General features: G+C 39.4%; 1 protein-coding gene across 3 annotated transcripts in view; it reads right to left on the reverse strand.

The window, feature by feature from the left end:
- Window positions 1-993: 993 nt before the first annotated feature.
- MYT1L (myelin transcription factor 1 like) overlaps window positions 994-22,426 on the reverse strand; it is a 171,694-nt gene continuing 150,261 nt past the window's right edge. For 2 of the 3 annotated variants that reach the window (XM_025203388.1, XM_025203387.1), the window contains exons 17-20: window positions 12,762-12,853; window positions 9,618-9,721; window positions 1,457-1,600; window positions 994-1,134 (exon numbers count right to left, since the gene is read on the reverse strand). In XM_025203388.1, coding sequence (XP_025059173.1) covers window positions 994-1,134; window positions 1,457-1,600; window positions 9,618-9,721; window positions 12,762-12,853 — 481 coding nt within the window. Of the gene's footprint in view, window positions 1,135-1,444; window positions 1,601-9,611; window positions 9,722-12,761; window positions 12,854-22,426 lie in introns of those variants that run through there. The other variant, XM_025203389.1, reaches the window with a different exon arrangement.

A 22,426-nucleotide genomic window follows, 5' to 3' on the forward strand; every position in this document is an offset into this window, starting at 1 on the left:
AAATTAAAAATGTAAAAAAGCAATATTTTAAAATATTGTCCTCCATCTTAAATTGAAAGTACAGAATTTCTGAAAGATGAACTACATTGCTATAACAGATAGTTCAGAGGGGAATTAAGCAGTCCAGGAGAGATAAGAGAATGGTGGCTCCAAAGTTTATTTGGAAATAAAAGCTGAAATCTTCACGTTGTCCACCTCTGATATAGTTCCTTTCATAATGGAAGTTCTCATATTCATACCATGTAATGCTTAGAAGTTAATTAAAAAGTGCTGTTTAAGCTGCTTTGAATCTTCTGTCAAGTTTCCATGGCTTGATGTTGTCTTACAATAAATTACCCATTTTGTATCTTACATCTAATCCATGCCATTTTCTTGGAATTCAAAAAACCTCATTTTATTGCCCCCACCACACACCAACCTCCGAAAACGAAAGTCACATAATATTTTCAAGCATTGTTCAAAAATAAAGCATTTTTGCAACCAATTCTTGCTATGAAACAATATGCACACAAAATGTATTTCTTAAATCCCATAAAATCCTCCAACATGAGGCAAAATGATAGTGTTTAAAAAGTGGCTGCAGACCGCAACATTGTCATTCAAAGCTGTTTTTTTTTTGTCCATTTCAGTTCAAAATACTAAAACATTTAATCACTAAAGCATTAAAAAGAATTTACACTCTATTTATTTTGATCAGCTTACCTCTTCAGAAATATATATACCCCAAAAATGTGCATACATTAGCAGCTATAAACATTACATGGCATATCACACTATGTCAGCTTATATGAAAACGTACAAAATGTGAATGTATTCAAAAAACTATTCTGCAGTTACTATCTTTAAAGCAAGACATAAAATCATTATGAAGTCTTGTAAGCATAACACTGTTTCAAACAGAAATAAATATATAACACTTTCTGGTAAATTACAGCAGCAAAAAACAAGAGGCATCCTTTTTTTAAGCAAGACTTTCACCACTATAGCAGCTGTTCAGACCTGAATTCCTCTCACAGCCTGCTTTATATTTTCCAGTAGGGCTTTATTTTCTGGACTCTGATAACGATCTTGATTTGTATACATGTCCGTCAAAGTGGTCACGTAAGCATCAAAATTTTGTTCATTGATTGGTTCCTACGAGATATTAAATAGTAGTTCATATACAACTTTTATCTTTGTAATCGTATATTCATTTAAGCATAACATATAATCAAGGCATATTGCCACCATTTGTTATAATATTTAAAATGCCTATTTAGATCTTACTTAATTTTACAGGATACATTGGAACAGGCCCGCCATGTCTTTGTTAGCCGTTAGATTTATCTTTATGGTTTCAGTGTTGTTACCACAAATATCCAACTGGTTGAGGAACCATAAACATAAAAAAGACATCTACTGTATGAAGTGAACTGAAGATCGCCAAATTCCTTAACTTGTGCTCTCAATCACTTACCATATGTGGCAGCTGGATATTAGCTAGACTATGAATTAAAGACTGGCTTAAATTGGCCAATTCATGAAGAAGAGACTCATTTTGCTGTTCAATTACTTTGTTCTCCTCTTCTATCGTCTTCAGGTTGCTCTCCATTGTGGTAATCTAAAATGGACAAATTTGTGTACAATGTAATATAAGGCAAGCCGTTATAAAGCATGCGCTCTTTGAGTGAGTAATAACAGAAATATCAGAGGACAAAAGACCATTTTGTTCATCTAAAAAGGTTTCATGTAAGAATAGCTAATACTTAGGGGTAATTGTAGGATTTACTTTAACGGCTTGTCTTTCTATGGTGGTAATACTGATTTAATATAGATTTGATTGCATTGGCTTTATATCATCTTAACACTTTTAAAATAAATATCCTTTTTGCATCTAGAGACATTAATATAGGCCTTGATACAACAAGCGGACCCAGGTGGGCAGACTCTTACAGCCATGTTGAGTCCATGGGGCCCTGTACTGATGTAAGAATCCATCCATGGTGGTTGTAGGTTCAGGGCCAGTATCAATGAATTATATGTTTATCATATTTTTTTTCATATACTTAAGAGTGCACAACTTTTTTCTGGTACAAGTGAGCTCTTTGCAATGATATTTAAATTCAACTTATAATAGCATAATACATATTCTCTTATACACAGCTGCTAGTGAATGATTTACACATTTTTTGTGCAATATATAACAAAATAATGTAGAAGGAGGATCTGAAGACTGTTTTTCATTATTGTATTGTGCTATAAGAGGTGTGAATGTTTGTGTGTAATAAAAAACCTAAATAAAATCTTGTTTATTAGCATTATGTTATTTGTTGATGTCTGGCCTGTTGCATATTTACTAAGGGTCAGAGCTATTTACTAAGGGTCTTTCAAGCTGTTCAGGCACTCAGGAGCATATCCAAAGAAGGACTTGCACAGGTTTAGTGGGATTTTAAGTGGCTAAGACAAAAATTGCAAACATTGTATAGTGGCAGCCTGACTCCAGAGGTGCCTAAACTCATGGGCCACGTCCACACAAGTGGGACGTTTTGTTTTCCCAGGGACAAAAAGCAGTGGTACTCCTTGTGCAGCTGCTACTTGTCCCTGGGGAATGCCTGTAACACATGCCCAGCAGCCTTGCTTGGAGTCCTGGGGGGCTCCTGAGGCTGCAACAGTGGTGATCCTGCCGTTTGGAGCCTGGTGCGCAGCCAGTGTGTGGCTCTGGCCGGCCAGGCTCCAGTTTTGGGTGGCATATGCTATCCTTTCTTGCACCACCCCGTTTTTTTGTGGAGGGGAAGGTTTCTGACCCCAGAATCTGCCAGGGTCAAACCCTGCTCTCCCCTCAGGCTGCTATATTGGGGCGTGTGTAGACAAAATGGGGGCCCTAAATTGAAGCAGTGGGTTTAAAAACCCACCACTTCACTTTGGGGCCCTTTAAACCCCCGTGTCGTGCACACACCCCGCACTTACCTGCCCCTCCGGTGGGGAAGGAAGGGTGAGCTGCTGGCGGGCAGAGTGGTCCCTGGGCTGCGGGGTGGGGCAGGTGTTTCCTGCAGCAGCGCCCTCCCCCCCGCCCCGGCGGCACCCACCCGCAGGCATCCAGCTCGGGCAGCCCCGGAGGGTACCACAGCTGTGGAGGGAAGCACTGGGCCCCTGCACAGCTCAGGCAGGCAGGCAGGCAGGCTCTGGGGGTGGGGAGATCAAACTTGCCGCTTTTTTTTTTTCCTCTCTTGGGTGGAGACTGCCTTCCCAGGCTGCTGCCAGGCTGCCTGCAGAGCTTTCTGCAGAGCCCCTAAGCCTGGTGCTTCGCTCCGCGGCTGTAGGGGCAGCAAACTAAAACTCCTCGGAGGAGTTTTAGTTTTCTGTGCCCCAAGTCATTTAAGGCACATTACGCCACCAAATTTCTTACAGTGGATGGAATTAATGCACAATATGCCACTGAGGCGCATTTAGCCCACTTTAAAGTGTCATGCACACATGCCCCTCATTTCATCTACACACAGCCTTGCTGCTCAGAGAACAGCTGAATGTGCTTGCAGCAGCACAAATAGTAGCGGCACAAATTTGTGTCACTACTTTGTGCCTCAGTGGACGCCCCTGCACACGTGCTTTGGTGAGGGACAAATTGTCCTGCTTCTGGCAAACTGACCTTCCCCCGCTCCTCTCAGCTCCCAGCATGCTGGAGCATCTTGGGCACAAATGAAACAGTAGAGATGCTCTGGCCAGCAGCCAGAGTGTCTCCCTGGAGGAACGAGCTTCTGTTTTTTCTGGCACACACTATTGTAGCATGTGCTGCATTGCTTTTTCTCACTGTGTTTTGTTTTTGGGTTTTTTTGCTACCAGTCAATCCTGGTAGCAAATTTTGCCCCCGTGCTGCAACTCTGCACTGCAGGGTATGTTTTAACATGCCAGGTGTGCAGTTTGGGGTGCTGCAAAGAGGTCTATAGTCCTACAAACCACATGTGATTGCATGTCTTGACGCGAACTAAATGGCAAGATATACAAAGGGCTATGCATTCATAAGTACTGTAATGCTCACTGCTGCCTTCCCTAACTTCCTAGCAGACGCCAGGAGTGGAATTCAGAAACTCAAGTTAGGTGCCTAAGAACAGGATTCACAATAGCCAGTTTGCTGAGGAGTGAGGCAAGGGAGGGACATCCAATTTAGTCAATAGGAAATATTGGAGATATTTCCTTTTAAAATCCTCATCTCTTAGACTAAAACACCTCCATGATATTGGGATTCGCACCCCTTTTCCTTTCCCCCACACTGGACTTAGATGCCTAAGTTGCACTTTCAGGTAAAGATAACTGGTGTACTCAGAAGAGAAAATAAAGATAAGGACAGTGGTATTGTGACTACCGTTATTATATAATAGTCTAGTGGTTAGAGCACTCACTCAGGAAATGGTAGACCTGGGTTCTACACTCTCTTCAACGTGTGCTGATTCATAGCTAGGTATCCCACCTACAAGGAGGCTATGAAGGTAGATTGCAGGTGATCCATTCCTCTTGTTGAAGCTGGTTTATTTTGAAAGGCTCATGTGGAAAGAATGAATAAGCAAGAGGGAGTATGACTCTGTAGTCCTGTGGAGCATTCTCCTGGGTTGGGGGACCCCTGGAGTCTGAAACTATTTTTACTTTTTATCCCATGACACTTTAGCACAAAATGAATAAATAGCCCGAAGAGAAGGAGCTGGAACCCAGGACTGCCTCCCTGCCAAAGGGGTGCTCTCATCAGTAGGCTACAGTGTCATGCACTCTCTTCCTTACTATCTCCCTAAAATCTTGCAATCCTGTTTGGTCATTGGCCAAGCTTCAACAGGAGGGCCTATTGGCTTTGTGGATCAAGTGATCTACCCAGGAAATGGGTGCTGTGGAGAGACATGAATCCAGATCTCCCACTGGCAGGCTGAGTGCTCTAACCATCAGGATAAGGTCAGCCCTGGGACCTTAAGACCTGACGAGGTCTTAAGAAAAAAAAGTAGGCTTGATTTCCCAAAGGAATGACTAAGGTGTCTGAGTCAAGGAAGTGATTTGGGAATGTAAGCCCCAATCTCCCATTCATACAGGTAAGACACCTAAATATGGGAGAGAGGCAGGATTTCAGATACAGCCGTTTCTTTCACTATTCAGGTTAGAAGTCCCTCTGCTTAGTGTTTTAAATCTTGGATTCTTGGATACTTAGCTCTCCCAGTTCATTGCATAAGTAACGGGTGCCTAAATCAGGTTTGTGATTTACTGGGTGCACCTCCTGTACCATCTCTGGGGCTCTTCAGCTCATCTTACCACTGTCTGCTTCACCACATGCACTTAACTGCACAGTAGATTAATTAGCTGTCTACATGTGCAACGCTATTAGACCACAGCAAACTAATTTTTGCCACCATAAGATAGTACTGTTGGGGACAGTACTATCTTACTGTGAAGAAAATAACTGCCTAAACACATGTGTAAATGCTAACCCAGGTGTAAATTATGCCTGGTCAGCCCAGGCAGCAGGGGTCCAGACCTCTGCCTGCTGCCTAGCCACACACTCTGGTCCTTGGGCACTACTGTGCCCCAGACAGCCGCCTCCGCCACCTGAAGCCACCACCCAGAGTCCAGGGCTAACGTGGCAAGCCTGCTGCCAGGCCGGGGCTGCTCCACCCCAGTTCAAACTGCTGTGGTCCAGGGCGCCCATGTAAACACTGGACCTGGGAGTAGTTAACTCCAGCACAACTGTACCGGAGTTTATCATGTCACCTTAATGGCATGTGTAGATGCACCCACTAGGTATGAGGTTGATATAAATATAATGGTCATGCTTACAAAATGTATTCCATTTTTGAGAGACATTAGCATTTCTAGCAATATTATCTATGTTAAATATATTATTCAGACAAGTAGCATCTGTCAAAAAAAAGAAGACACTTTTTTAAGTTTTCGAAGTGTACGTGGTTGTTTGCTTTCCATTGCACAGGACAACTAAGGACATGCCCTTGCCAACAATGTGTCCCAGCCTGGCCGCTCCTGAGAGTATTTGTGTCTTTCAAAACCTGGAAATATGCTGGTGAAAATACTTTAGGGTCAAGACCTTGGTCTTTGGTGTATTCAGAAGTAGGTACTGGAGATGACCCCAGAATGTCTTTTCAAGAATATTTCTGGGTTTGGAGCATGCATATGGACATCGGTGGGTAGGGCACTCTGAGGAATGACCAGGGCAGAGAGAAATGTCACTGTAGGGTGACATGCCATCCGTGTACAGCGTGTGTACGAGTGGGCATGGGTGGGTATGAGTATGGATACTAAGATACCTATTGGCAAGAGGGTAGAAAATGAAGCTGGAGAAGTAAAACTAATACCAATATGTTCAAATTCTCAAATGAATCTCAAGCCACCTCTAATTTAGGATCCACACTAAATTATAGAACAAAATGATGAATTTTGATATTGAACAATCTGATTTGTAATTGCAATCATATTATGGTCTGGGTGCTTATAATAAATCTTCAAATGAGAACTTTAAGGTTGAAGGGGAGAAGATCCTTATGTGACCATCTACTTTATCTCATACAATCAGGTCACTACACATCTCATTGTTATGCCCATTATTGTAGACACAAAATTAGAGGCTGTTTTTGAAAATTTGGTGCTCAATATTAATTGATGAGAGCAAATATTTTCTGAAGAACTCTGTGTACATATGAAATTAATTCTTGAGTTGGTCTGACTTTGGCTACTGACATTTATGCAGCAGATAATTCAGGATGAGGCTTATATTGCTGGTTTGTAGGGTTACATTTCTTTGGAAAAGGTTCTTGAACTATTTTTCTATCATTTTGCAACCGTGCCAATTTCAATGAAATTATTTTTACTTTAGCAGAAGTAATGGAAGCATATTCAAACACTTCTGGATTGTATTTTTCTATGTCAGGGAGCAGACAAGGCACATTACACATACAGAAAGACAGAAGAGTTCTCTTTGGAATACAGCACAAAAGAGTAGTCATTGCCACTATGAATGTGAATGTTTTTGTGATTTTTCCTTTGTTGAAGTCAGCCATTTTGACAATCATTACATTTAAATATTCATCGTTAAAGTATATCAAAAGTAATGATGGAAGTCAAGAGTTTGACATCAAATATCATAAAAATAGATATTCTGTGAAATGCAGGGTGCTGTCAATACCCATTGACTTCAGTAGAATTTGAGACTGCACAATATCTTGCAAGATTAATCCTTTAGCAGTTGGTCATCCATTAGGATTTTTTTCTTTCTCTTGAGGTGCTAAGCATCTAACCTGTGTTGATTTTAATGAAGTTACAGAGGATAAGGATTTAACACACTGCTACTTTCATAAAATACTATCAGCAATTTGTACAAGTAGTTACTTCTCACACTGACAGAAAGTGAAGTCCATATTCTACCTTAATTTACTGTCCCTTACATATTTCCCAACTTATGTAAAGAAATATGATTGAAGTCTAAACCAGGCCATGCATTTTTATATCACTTTACTTTTCGTTAATATTAAAAGCCTTAACTTTGATAGTCTTAGTAACTGCTCCACTAAGTCTGTGATTTTAAAATAAAAGCTGGTTTTCCTTAGGAAAGTTAAGGAGATCAGAGTATTACTTTTAAATTATTATCAAGTCTGACTCTCCTATGATTCTCCATTTGGTGCCAATAATTTATTGGCAGTAAATATCACCATGACACTTTTACCCCCTTTCCAAGGCTGTTCCACATCAAAACATATATGAGGTCCCCTGAACATCCCTTAAGAATGTGCAGTGGGGAGAACTCCGCAACTTTCTTCAAGTATGCAATGACCCAAAATAAACCCTTGCCCTGTTTTCTGAGAGCGTGCAGTTTGAGATAGGAAAACTAACAGCTGGAGACTCAAAATACTAGAAACTAAAGTAAACATATGATCATTATGTTGATACAGCTCTGTCTGCCAAAGCCCTGATCCTGCAAGCACTTTCATATCTCAGTAACTTTATGAATGTGTATGTGATTGCTAAAGGATTTTTTAAATATTTTATTCTATTTATTGATCCAAAGACATCCAAAAATATGTAGGGAGTTACCTCCCCCACCCCCTTGGTGAATTTCGGTTTAGTCCATACATGAATACCATACAGTTGGGCCTATAAGAAGTTCACATACACAGATCTTCATAAGGATTGCATCCCTATTACACTTTACTTATCAAAAGAACACAAGTACTGGGTGTTATCAAAACAAGCCAATATCTTGCCAATGCACATGTATAGATTTTATGGTGTTTGGGTGCATCTACACGAGACACAACATCACTGTAGTGGTGAGCTATGGTAATGTAGCTCACCGCTACTGTGCAGTAGCAATGAGCTACTGCGCAGTAAGGTCGGAAACGACCTGAACATCGCCAGGACTGAGCAATACTAACTGTGCAATGGGGCACACATGTAGACATACCCTTTGGGTGGGAGGACTGTTTCGTATTTTTTTTAATTTCATGTTAAAAAATGTTAATGCTGCTCATATAGCTACTCATATGTTATAGCTCATATAGCTACTCATACAGTTTCCTTACATATGACTATAAAAATACTTTGACACAAATGTCAATAATGATAAGAAAAGCCCTAAGTATAGAGTCATGGAATGGTTAAACTTGATACTGGTTTGGCTAGGATATAACGATACAAAATCTATGGGTCAGATCCTGCTCATATTTCTTTTGAACAAGGGAAGGCAGGCACAGTCAGCTATACAGACTGCTGGAGTGGGACTTTCAAAAATGGATGCTACTGGCTTAGCATGGCTCTCATTGAAGTCAAGGGGCTTTTTAGAAGAGAACATACTGAGGTTGGTAAATGGAACACACTTTGAAAAAATCACACCCTCGGTACTTGCTCTCCATAAGCACAAGTTGTGGGCAGATGAAGTGCTACCAACTGTACTGGATATAAGATTTGACTGGAAAATGTTGGGGAAATGACAATTTCAGTGAATGGTGGATGAAAAATTTTACCATTCTTACTCCTTCCCTCATTTTCAAACTAGCCAGAAAACCACTCAAGGCTGTCACCAAAAAGAGGTTTTCTTGAAAAGCACAAATGAGAAATTTTACAATGTATTTTTCTGTTTTCTGCTTGCTCCTGTGGACCCCTGATGGGCTTAAAATGAGCTGTGAACCAGGTCTCTGGTTCTCTGGGTATGGAAGGCACACAGCCTGCCATATGTGAAGGTACAGCAGTTGCTGTTTCTCTAGCATTAATTCCTTCTGCAAGCAGAAGGCCTGGTGCACACTGAGCTGTCTATCCATACTCCTTGCCATAGCAGTGCATAAAAAAGTTAGCCCTTTGAGAGTGTAACTGATGTTACGGTTGCATATAACCTTACCAGAAGAAAATGCAAAACTGTCTACACAGGCCATCCTTGGCGACAATTTTGGAAAATATATTTAGCCGTGGCTTTCATTTTTCTTATAACTGGTGGCGTGTCTCATAGATATAGCAGTGCAGATAATATTTTCTAAACTTGTAAATGACAAATTAAATAGGAAATAAAAGCAAAATGTGTAAAAGAGAATAGAGTATTTCCTACATTTCTTTTCACCAATTGTACATAAAAAGTGGCTGAATTTAGGGCTTCATAAAACTGTTACCTGAGTTCTGAGTTTAATCATATCAGCTTCCATCTGGGAATTGGATTCATTTAGTTCCTTGATTTCTTCATCTAACTGCTTAATTTCTTCATCATTTTCTATACCTGTGCAATATAAAAATAAAAGAGACTTTAAAAATTTAAGCTATAAATCTAAGTTCAGTCATCAAGTCATTTCACATTTGAAATTAAACTTATTAAAGTAAACATTCAAAACCCTAAGACTCATCAAACTCTTGGGGCTATGCGGGGGGCAAGTACAGACATGAAAGAAATGGTAAATAAACTTCCCTAGCAAGTGCCTTTACTGACCCAACCCTTGAATCTGACAAACTTCCCATGGTTTGCCATAGTGGTAACTCTTCTAAATTAAATCATGAAATTATTTTGAGCCAGATGTCTGGGGCAGGTTCTGATGAAGAAAGTTTATGTTGCCCTTAGCAAAGATGGTCACTGCTATTCTTTGGGAATGAGAATGAATCCTAATCGCTCTCAGGAAAGATGCTACACTGGCCTATAGAAAAGAGTGGCACTATGAGGACTGGGTGAACATACAGGCATCAAAAGGAAGGAATGAGTAATGTGGATGTAGCAGACAGCAATGGGGTATATGTGAAGAAGGCAGCAAAACAGAAGAGGAAGACTCAAAGCAGAATGAGCAGGGAAAAAAAGAAAAATCATGGAAGACTGAGGGGAAAGGAAAGGCAAACACATGAGGAAGGTATCATACCCAGAGGCTATGAAAAGAGCATGGAAGGTGGGTACATGTGGGGCAGAAGACTGGTCATGACAGAATGGATAGGTGAAAGCAGGATAATGGTAGGGTAAAGAGGCCTAGAACGGCAGTGCCCGTATGCCAGGAGTTATGAGGGAGCAAGTGGAATCCCCTGCCTAATTTCTTCCAACATTTTTGCTTCTGATTTAGGGTTGATTTTTGAACTATATAAACTGTAACAGACCAGCTTCTTCCTACAACTTCACAGAGAAGAACACTGAGAAACTTATTTTTTACATCTCTCAGTTTTTAAAACACGTCCATACTTTTGGGGAGGTCTGGTCATGATTTCTCAATGCTCAGGTTCTCAATGCTCAATGCTCAGTTCTGCTACCATTGCCTTCCTCAACCTTCTGCCTCCCACAGTAACCAAAGTTGATGGAACAACCCAGTTTATCCCAGCTGAGGATCTGTCCTGATATGTTAAGAAGTGGAAGACAATTTTCAGTCTGCTATAGTATATTAATATAATGTACTATAATAGACATACACTGAATGGCTTAAGGAAATCACATCAATTGTGCTTAAGTTTAAAAAAAAGGACTTTAGCAGAACACGTCAGCATTTTGTGATTAGGGCAAAAATAAGTTCGAACACATTGGATATTTCCTGTTCTATTTAACATTTCTTTTCTCAATAACAGTGAACAACAAATAGAGGGGTTTCCAAAAGGAGACACACCCGCAAAAGTTGAATGAATCCCCCAAAAAGATAAACAGACTTACATACATACAAACAAGTGGTTTGTATATACGTGTACAAGCATACGTACGTACTGACTCATGGTCCTCATAACAATTTTTCTTGTGAGGTAGTTGGTATTTTGCCTGTCAGTAGATTCTTTGGAGCTGTAATGTATGCTTTTATGCAACCCATGCATGTAGTGGGAACTCTAGTGACTTTACATCTATACCAAATTACTTCAATATTTGTACAGGTCCCTCCCAAAACCCAGGGGATTCTCTTGGCTTCTACAGAATTCTAATGAATCTCACATTTTACCTAATTGTAGGCTCCTTTGAAGTGCCTGGTAGTAGCTTTTATTCCTTAAACAATGAGGTGTGAACTGGACTTTTGTTGGAGTCAGACAAAGTGCTACTTAATTTCAGCCCCAACTTGCATATCTTGTTTTCTCACTGCAGAAGGCCCAAGTATGGATTGCTACTGATTCTAAATATTTTACATTGTAACCATGTCAAAGGTTAAATCAAAGCCTGCTTGCATAAAGTGCTATAAAAAATATAATTAATTATAGTCCCTGTCCCAGTGAGCTCGCAGTCTGAAATGTAAAACATACAGGTGGAAGGGTGGGGATGGGGGAAATGGTAACAAAAATAATAGAATGAGCACAATTCTTAATTAGCCAGAAGCAGTAATCATAACTCCCCATGAGTCTAGACTAGTGATTCTCAACCTATTTGTCATAGTGAGCCACAAATGCAGCTCTCAATGTGTTATGTGTGTCGCACCCACACAACTTATGGGCTACAGCAGTGTGTTGATTGGGCTGCATGTGGTCCGTGGGCTGCAGGTTAAAAAACACTGATCTAGACAATGAGAAGGCAGTTTTCTATAGGTTATTAAGGAAGTGGTATACTTTGAATTGAAAGAGGATAAGGTTGCGGCTCTACAGATTTTGATGGGAGCTTATTTTACATGGAAGGGATGAGGTTTATGGCTCAGGAAATATCCCTACTCCAAAGGCCCTTATTAAATAAAATTCTGAACATGCACTAAGAAGTACTTTCTCTTATACTGTCTATACAATGCTGAAGGTGCTTTTCATTTTACTCCAACATAGGGGTGGAAATACCACGACACAAGTTCATTACAATGCTTTGTCTTTTTTTGTCTCAGAGGACAAAACAGAAACAGTTTCCTAGTCTCCCATAAGTCAAAGGCCATCAGCCAGGAGTGGGGGCTGCTTGGGACCTCCAAACTGGCTGTAAGATTTCCTGATGATGAGTAGCTTACATCCCTCCAGCCCAACTTTCACAAAGTACTATGCGCACACAGCTCAGTGTAGTGTGAGTGCTCAGCACCTCTGAAAGCCAGGTTTTTTCCCTTTTGGACAAACCATTTAAGACCCACTAATCACATTGGAGCATGATAGATGAACCAGAAAAGCACAGCATTTTAGTACACTGTAATATTTAGTTTTGCAGATTTATGCTAGTATAAATCAGACCAAAATCTGACCCACTATTTCTAAATCAGGCTTCCCAACATGAAAGTCCACTGCTTTCCTAACTACAAGGAATCCGTTAAAAATACAAAAAAAGACCTACATACACAGAAAAGGCCCACAGAGCAATATCTATTTTATCTTCTAAAGTAACAATATTTAAATGATAATGATTAAAATTTTACCATTACTGGCCCGCTGCTTTATTGTTAGCATTTGTTCCCCAGACAGCTTTGCCTTCTTCATGGCTGAAGTGGCTCTGGGGCATCCCGATAGACTGTAAACAGTAAAAAAAGAGTCTATTAATTGAAAGAGGTCATTAACGATAAATCAACTAAGACCAGCCTGAAAACAACAGAGAGGAATTTTGTCCACATTGTGTTTGGTTCTGAAAAAGAACAAGAATTTATTATAAATGATCCCCTACTTTTTCACTTCCACCCTCACCTCTTTCCATTCATGCAGATTACATAGAAAACTAGGAAAAGGTAAAACATGTAAAAGTTCTAAACAATTCAGTCGGATGCAGTGCCCTTGTAAGAAATTAGCTTTTCTAAAGGATGACCACTTAAGTGTCCAAATTAAACAAAACACTATTGCCCCCACCCCCTCCAGTTTATAAACACAAACATGGTCATTCTGCATTTCAAGGACAGGAGAGACAAGCTGGCTGTATCTTCAACACTTAGCTCATTTGAATGATGAGCACCTTTAAAGTATGTTTGTTTTTATAAAGTTCTCTTGTTCACATAAGTGAATTGTCTTCTTCCCAACCGGCGTTTTAAAATACGTGATATACATAGTATCAGTCTGTTAGAAAAAGTGCATTTCCCAGTAAATAGTGAAAATTATATACAATTTACATAAAACTAGATTTGACAGTATGTATTAGGCCTAGTTCCTCCAAAATCTACATATTATTCTACATACTAAATCTACATACTATTTTGAGTGCAGTTTTATACATTACAGGTGAGTACATATCTAAATAGTTTCATGAAATGTGGAATTTTAGCTATGATTCAGGAAGTTGAGGAAAATGTAACAGTCCATTTAAAACACAGATAATTGAAGGTCTGAAGCAATTTTTCTCTTTCAGTTCATTATCTCTTAAATGTAGGACAAACTAGTTACCCAGTTAAGCTATAAAGACTTTGATTAATATCTAGTGTAATGTTGAGCTCCTGTACTATAAAGGCCGCCACAGAAATTCATTTAGCCAAAATATGATATCCCCTATAGAACAACTTCCAGTCAATCAGTAATTTTTTACATTTGTAAATGTGTGCACAGAAAGCTCGATAGTGAGCAAGAACTAGTAAAGCAGAAACTGTTGACTTTAGAAATGGTATCTGAACTATTACAAGTATATGGAATATCTGTATCTGTCACTATTAGCTCAGTGGTTTTATTTACTCATTAATTAAATATTAGGCAAGATCTCAGCCAGTGTAAATCAACATAGCTACATAGCTATACTGTCTTCAACAGAACTCTGTCAACTTACAGCAGCTGGCATTTAATTATTGGCAAAATTGCTAATATACAGAAATCTTACTACCTTTTTCCCTCTTTAAATTCTTATCCCACTAAAGTAAATGGAGAGTTGCCATTGACTTTACTGAGGCCACTATTTCACCATGTATCTTCAAAAAATGTCCCTAAAGGATCAAAAACGGGATGTTGCCATTGCTAGTCGTGGGATGTATGTTAGAATGCTGAATTTGTGATGTGTACGGATGCAGACTCAGTTATCCATTGTGTCACTTAAGTTGCCCAAAAAGTTTAAATTGCTTTTCATATGGCTTTCTTCTAATTATAGAGTATAGAAAAGCTTGTCATGAGAATGCATTCTTTCTGCTCCCTATTGTGATGAGTGAAAACAATGGTCAGGATATCCTGTGCTTACCATTTTACATCTGAAATTAACTATGGGCAAAAAACTATCCCCATCTCTAAAAATCATGTCCTTGATGCTTTTATTTTGAATGGAATGGGGGAAAAAGGGAAAATATATTCACTGTCATTTTGAGGTAAAGTATTATTTTCCCATTTCTATCAACCTTGAAAACCAAAGGAAATTTTGAAATGCTTCCAAGAAACTTGTTCTATGTTGTTCAATACACACGCACATACACACACACATTATGATATATAATAATATAATACAGGCAGTCCTTGACTTACAACCTTTCAAATTACAATATTTCACACCTACAACGTTTATAAATTGCTATCCTGTTTCAATTTTATGACATCAGTTTCAACTTTACAATGCTTGATCCAATGAGACACCATACCAGCGAACAAGTTCGCTGCGTTGCTCATCTCCCTGGAGAACATCTGTCCAAACTTCCTTGGACACTTCCTTTAAGAAAGCAGATGAGACTCCAGAAAAACCTGTAGCCAAGACTCCTGAGAAGACTCCAGCCAAGAACCCTTCAAAAAATCCAAACAAGAGCCTTTCAAAAAGTCCAGCAAAGTCACCTCAAAGAAGTCCTTCCAAATCCATACGATTGCTATTTACAAGATAAATACATTAATGTAGCTATATTACTCACCTATAATTGGTGGAGTAGAAAATTCTGGGGTATTTTTAGTGAAAATAGGGTATCGGGCCTCGGTTCAGGAACCAATCCCCTATTTATAATCTAGTTTCTTATGAAAAAATTGGTTCCGAATTACAACGTTTCAACTTAAGACGTGGTATCCAGGAACCAATTGTGTCGTAAGTCCGAGGACTGCCTGTACACAAATGCATATGTATATACATACGGACATATATAAGATATAACTTAGTGGACCTCTATATTCTACATGCTACATACATCCCACTGAATGCATTTACAGTTAGTTCTCAGAGATGGAGTAGACTATTAAAATGTAAGTGCCACACTAGGTCAAAAGAATGGTCCAACAAACCCTTCACACAACAAATAGGTCTGTCTCTAACAGTGGCAGTACTGGATGCTTTAGAGGGAGAGTCCTGAATCAGATACATCTAGAGTGATCCTTACCCTTACCCTGTTCCTTACCCTCCGTTATTGGTTTAGAGATACCAGAGGAAACATCTTCAACCATTCTGTTCAATGACTATTAACAGATATATCATACATGAATTTGTCTAGATCCTTTTCCAACCTGGCTATGCTATCTGCCTCTATCACCTCTTGTGGCAATGAATTCTACAAGTGTAATAAAAAAATACTTTCGCTTCTTGGTTTTAAACCTGTCTCTACTAATTTCAGTGGGCACTCCCTAGTTCCAGTATTCTGGGACTTGGTGAACAGCAGTTCCCTGGGTCCACACTCTTCATGATTTTATAGACCTCTATCATATCCCCCATCACCTCTCTTCTAGTATAGCAACTACTCCAGGCCTCTCTTCACATTGGGTGCCCTTCTCTGTACTTTTCCAATCCTATTACATCCTTTTTGGGAGATGTGGAGACCAGAACTGTACATATTTCCATATTTATGATGTGAGTGCATCATGGATTTGTAAAATGGCATGATGATGGTCTCCATTTTGTTTTCAATTCATTTCTTAATGATACCCAGCATTTTACTGACTTTTTTGATTGCCACTACACAGTAAGATGACATTTTTAGAGAACTATCTACAATGACTCCAAGGTCTCTTTCCTGAATCATAGAATCTATTTCAGTTGAAGTTGAAGTATTTTTACCCAATGTGTATTACCTGGCACTTGTCCACAGTGAAGTTCATCTACAACTTTTTACTCACTAATCTGGGTGAGATTTCTCCACAGCTTCTCTTCTTCAGTTTGGGATTTGACTACCCAGAATAAATCGGTATCATCAGCAAATTTGGAGCTTTCTCTATGCACACCCATGTCCAGGTCACTGATGAAAATGTTGAGCAAAATTGGGCCCAGCACAGATCCCTGCGGGACCACATTTCTGACCTCCCACCATCCTGAAAAGTGATCACTACCCTTTGTTCCCAATCTTTTAACCAGTTCTCAATCTATGAAAAAAACTTTCCTCCAGTCCCCTGGAAGCAAAGTTTGTTTAAAAGCCTTAGGAGAAGGGTCTTGTCAAAAGCTTTTTTAAGTCCAAATGTATCCGTCTTGTCCACATGCTTGTTAAAAACCCTCCAAGAACTCCAGTAGACTGGCAAGGCAGGATTTCCCTTTACAAAAAACATGCTGACTCTTCCCCAGCTGATCTCATATGTCCATGTGACTGCTGTTCTAACTGAGTTGCCAGAATTGGAAGAGAGACTCACCAGTTTTCAAGATCACGTTTGGAGACCTTTTTGAAGGTGAGTGTTATTTTGGCAACATATCAGTCCCCTGGCAAAGAAGCCATTTGTAACAACAGTTTTTACAGAGATCTCCACTACACATAGATGAATTGTCTTCTTTCCAAAAGGCTTTTTAAAATATGTAACATATCCTGGATCAGGCTGTTTGCTGGACTTTAGAAAAAGAACATTTCCTAGCAGACAGTGAAAATTATATACACTTAATATAAAACAGTTCTGCAATTTCTGCTTTGAGTTCCTTCAGAACTCTCAGGTGAAGGTCATCTGGTCCTGGTGACTTCTTATTACTTTATTGATTTGTTCTAAAACTTCTGTTGTCACTTCATTGTGCTCCAACTCTTCAGACCTATCTAGTAGGAAGGCTTGATGCAGCATGGGAATTTCCCCAGTATATTCTGAGATAAAAACTGATGCAAAGAATTCATTCAGCTTCTCTGCTATCGCTTGACTGTCCCTGACTGAACCTTTTACACCTTGGTCATGGCTCCACTGATTCACTCAATGGCTTCCCGCTTCTAATGTATTTTTTTTTAAGTTTTTTTATGATTAACTTTAGCATCCTTTGCTAGATGAAAAATTCCTAATTATGTTGTAATTATTCACAGATCTAGTTTAAATCTGGAGTCAAGATGAGTACTGCAATTTACTTTCTCCTATATAATCTAATTCCAATTTGAAACAGGTTTCCAAGGGATGTGGCATCTTCTCTAGCACACAACATTTTAAACTAAAAGTTGATGTGTTACTAAATTATATGCTTTATTTCAACCACAAGTTCTCAAGCTTGATGAAGTAATACATAGGTGAAGTTCTGGCCAGGTACAGATATTACACTTTTACCAGTATAAGTGATTGGAAACCAGTCTATATGCGTAACAAAACAGAAGTTCAGCACACAAAACTGCTCTATACCCGTAACAGGAGAGAAGTTTGATACACACAAAACCTGATCGAAGATTTACCACACCACACCCCACCAAAGGGTTCTGTCCGCTACCTATCTTTTTTGAATGTCTGTACCTAGCCTTTATGTCCTGTGGTATGCTGGAGGTTAAACAAGATGACTGAAACTATACTTACTAACCTTACAATCTACGAATTTCTATTGCTGACATTCAGTCATTAAAGATGCTGCTCTGAAAAGTCTGAATTATTACATTCACAAAACTCTGAATTATTAAGCACTGCTGTTTAGAAAGAGAAATTTGAATTTTTCCTTTTCCATCAAAAAAATTAAATTCAATACTTGTCTGTTCCTGAGATATTATACAATTATTAAAAAATTATACAATCAGTATTATAAAATACTGTCAGCATTATCATGTAGCAGCACTGGGTAGCAGCAGGCTTCTAGCTGCTAGCATGGTTTAGTAGCTGGGAGCCAGGACAGTTCTGTTCCAAGATCTGCACTGACCTGCTCTATGACCTTGGATAAATCTATTTTTCTCTGAGGATCTTTTCCTTTTACCATGTATTTGTCTCCTGTATAAGAAGTAAACTGTTCAAGAAATACATTATCTCTTTTTTGTTTGTTTGTGCAGCACCTAGCACAATGCTATAACTATGGAGGAAGTGAGTCTTGCAAAACAATGTAAATACAAAAGAATGTAGTAGCTCAGTGGATTCTAACTATAAAATGATGCAAAATGTACAATTATATTTGAGAGAAAGATATTATTGGCACAAAAGAGAAAATGGGGATAAGATTCTGTTCCATCTGGAATCTCACCCTCCTAGAATCTCTCTCCTTTCGTGCTCCATCTGGAATGTTTTTTATCTTACCTCTGGATCACAGTTGGCTGAAGCATCTGATTGTAAACTAGGTTAAGTGAATTAGTAGCTTTTACAGTATGTCAAAAAGGTGTTTACTTTATGCAACCAGAAAAGAAGAATGAAGAGAAACTAAGAAGGTTTTGTACTGTTTAGCAAACCAAATGGTTTATGATTTTTTCATCATAGGTGATCAAAAGGGTGGAAGAAGAGCTATATAAGCTAAGGGATAAGGCAGGCACAGTAAGAGATTCAAACTGGCTGTTATTAAATTTAGGCTGGAAGTTTGAAGAAAGTTTCTAACCATCGGTACCAATGAGGTCCTGGAACAGCCTTACAAATAGCAATAGTGGTGTCAAACAATCTGTTTTAAGATGGAGCTTGCTAAGTTTATACAAAGAAGCATATAAGCATAGAAGCATTGTTGCCTGTGATTGCAGAGGTGTAACTATCAAGTTGAGTGCACTGGGCAAAATTTCCCTGAGTGAGGGGTGCCAAATGCCAGAGACCAGAGGGAGGGGGAGGGAAAGGAGATTAGTTTTATGTGCCCTGGGGACTCAAAGACCCTCACTGATCCTGACATGTCGGGGCTGCTCCTGTCCTGTCCCAGCACCCGGCTTTTACATGGCTGCTCCTGACTGGTGAGGAGAAGTGTCATTCTGGCACCCCTTCTAATTCAGTGTCCAACACTTGTGCCCCTCTCATATCCCTACTTATGCTACTGTATGATATGGACTCACAAGGAACCTTCCCATCCAGTGCTCTATGTTCTTTTGTAGCCCAAATACGGAAGTGGCTAACCTATTCCTTCTCTATCTCAGGTCTCTTGGAGAAAAGGCTCTTCTGGATCATCATTGCAGGGATGTCTGTGCTGCTGTACAAAAATCATCCTTTTTCAGGACAGAAATATTATCTTCTGAATTTGCAGTGCCATGATGTTGCATCAAGATGTCACCAGGTAAAAAAAGGAGCTTGGTTTGGCAGACATGTTAAGGGATTGTTTGGACTTATTTTCAAAATTATTTGCCCAGTTCAGAGGCAAGGAAGGTATTCTCACCAGGCTCTGCCCAATTAAATAATCCCCCTCCTCAACCCCCTCTGTGTGCTGTTCCACAAAACCTGAATCTTTCTGCTAAAACAGTCATCAGTGAAATCATTAAAAATACTGAGCAAGAGGGTATACCAGTTCTTTGAGGCATGGTCTGTGTCTAATATTACCTAGTTCCTGGTTTTAGCAAGGACTGGAACATTCTGGGATTTGGAGTTTGGGTTGATGCTGGTAAATACCATGGCAGGGAATGCTGGGAAAGGAAAGTGCTAACATATATCTCTAGCTCCTCACAACAGCGAGAGACAAGGAAGACACAGGAATGAAGCCCAAAGGCTAGATGAAAAATTGAAAATAGAGGGGGTGGAAGTTCTGCAGACATTACCACCAAGCCAGCAGAGAGAAACTGTGACCCAAACCTCTGCCCAGGAGAAAAGCATTCTGATTTCTTTGGACTTTTGTATTTGCATAGTAAGGCTATAACCTGAGAAAAGAGGGCTTAATTGGCTTAGAGAGTAAGTCAAAGACAAATTTCCACAGGGGACAACCTGAGTTAAATTTGTCAGTTGGCTTCACTTTACCATGTGGGAGGGTGGTGTTAGGGGGAGTCATGAAGTAAGTGCCTTACCTGCATCCTGTGCTGGCACCCACACAGAAACTACCAGCAGCCCGCTAGGATCCTCTGTCATGCTGATTTTTACATGGTCTTCTCTGCAGTTTAGAATAATATACCATTATCATGAATAGAGCAGTTTACACTTAATCTGATCCTGAATGTTTCCTTCTACATCTTTAATAAGCCAGACAAATGACCCAGAACTGAATTTACTCAGACTATCATTGTGGTCCATTGTGATCCTATCAATATGCTCAAAAGTCTCAACAGACCAACACTGGGGTTTGGGTTGAGGCTATTTCCAATAAATCGGTGGAAACTGCTAGATGCTCTAAGCACCTAAAGATGAAGAAGGATAGTAACAGCCATTTAGAAGAAGGATAAAAAAGATGGCAATAACCAATAGAAGAGGTTTTTGAACAAATCAATAAATTCAGTTAATAAGTCCCAGAACCATCTGGTTTTCACCCCAGAGTTGTGAAGGAACAGCAGTGTGAAATTTTAGAACACTTTGCAATAGTATATAACCTATCTATACAAATTCTCTCTGCGTCAGACAACTGGGAGGTTTCTCATATAACACTCATCTTCTAAAAGAGCTCCAGAAGTGATCCTGAGAACCGGTGAGTTTCACATCTATCTCTGTGGCAAGTAGATAGAATCTAAATAAAAGGAAAAAATCAGCAGTACTTGGATACACTTGATCTACTGAAAATGTCAGTATAGTTCTTGTAAAGGGAAATCCTGCCTCACCATTCTATTGGAGTTCTTTAAGGGTGTTAACAAGCATGTGGACAAGGGGGATCCAATAGTTATAATATATATGGATTTTCAAAAAGGCTTTGACCAGGTTCATCACCACAGGCTAGTAAAAAATGAAATTGCTGTAGGACTGAAGGGAAGGTCCTTTCATGGATCAAAAGGAAACAAAAGGGATGGCTGAAAGGTCATTTTTCATGATGGAGGAAGGTCAACAGTGGAGTCCCACAGGGATATGTGCTTGGGTAGTTTTATTCAATATTTTCATAAAGGACCTGAAAAAGTGAGTGCACAGTGAATTTTAAAGTTTTAAAGCTGGGTAGTCAAATCCCAAGCTGAGAGAGAGGAGCTGCACAAAAGACCTCACAAAACTGATTGCCAGATCAACTTTCAAACTGACAAGTGCAAAGTAATAGACGTGGGGAAAAATACCTCAATTATACATATACAGTGCTGGGCACTGAACTAGCCATTATGACTCAGGAAAGAGATCTTGGATTGTAGATAGTTCTCTAAAATCACTAGCAAAATGTGCAGTGGCGACCAAAAAAGCTAATAAAATTTTAAGTATCATTGAAAAAGGAATTGAAAACAAAATAGAAAACATCATTATACCACTAAATAAATCTATTATCTTGTGTGCAGAACAGGATGTAGTGGAATTAGAAAAAGTACAGAGGACAACAAAGAGCAACATGATATGAAGTAGCTGCTGTCCCAGGGAAGACTAAAAAAACACTAGGACCCTTCAGTTTGGAAAGGAGGAGGCTGAGGTGGGCTATGTGGTAGACTGCTCCCAAATCATGAAAGTTGTGGATGAAGTGAATAAGGAACTGTTATTCATGAAGTCCCAGAATATGAGAACTTGGGATCATCCGCTGAAATTAAACAGATTTAAAACAAACAGAAGGAAGTACTTTTTAAAAATAGTGTGTAGTTAACTTGTGGAACTCGTTGCCACAGGAATTTGTGGAGGCAGATAGTACAACCAGGTTCAAAAAGGGATTAGACAAATTCATGGAGGATAGGTCCATTCATAGCTATTCAAAATAACAGCTGAGGATGCATCATAAACCAATTATGGGTAAAGTCAGCAAGGAATTGACAGGGGATAGATTATACTAGACATTCTCTGCTCATATACTCCTGTTAATATATATATATATACTAGCTGCCATAGTTAGAGATAGGATATGGTGTTAGATCAATCATTGGCCTGACCCAATATGGTTCTTCTTATGTTCTTACATGTATAAAGGTTGGAAATGTATTTTTAATGCAAGTGAACAGATATTCACTTTTCATTCTGGAAATGCAGCCACATGCCTGCTATGGCTCAGGTTAGAAGCTGGGAGGTGCTAGAGCAT

This window comes from Alligator sinensis, unplaced genomic scaffold (genome assembly GCF_000455745.1).
Source record: "Alligator sinensis unplaced genomic scaffold, ASM45574v1 scaffold832_1, whole genome shotgun sequence".
Classification (NCBI taxonomy): domain Eukaryota; kingdom Metazoa; phylum Chordata; order Crocodylia; family Alligatoridae; genus Alligator; species Alligator sinensis.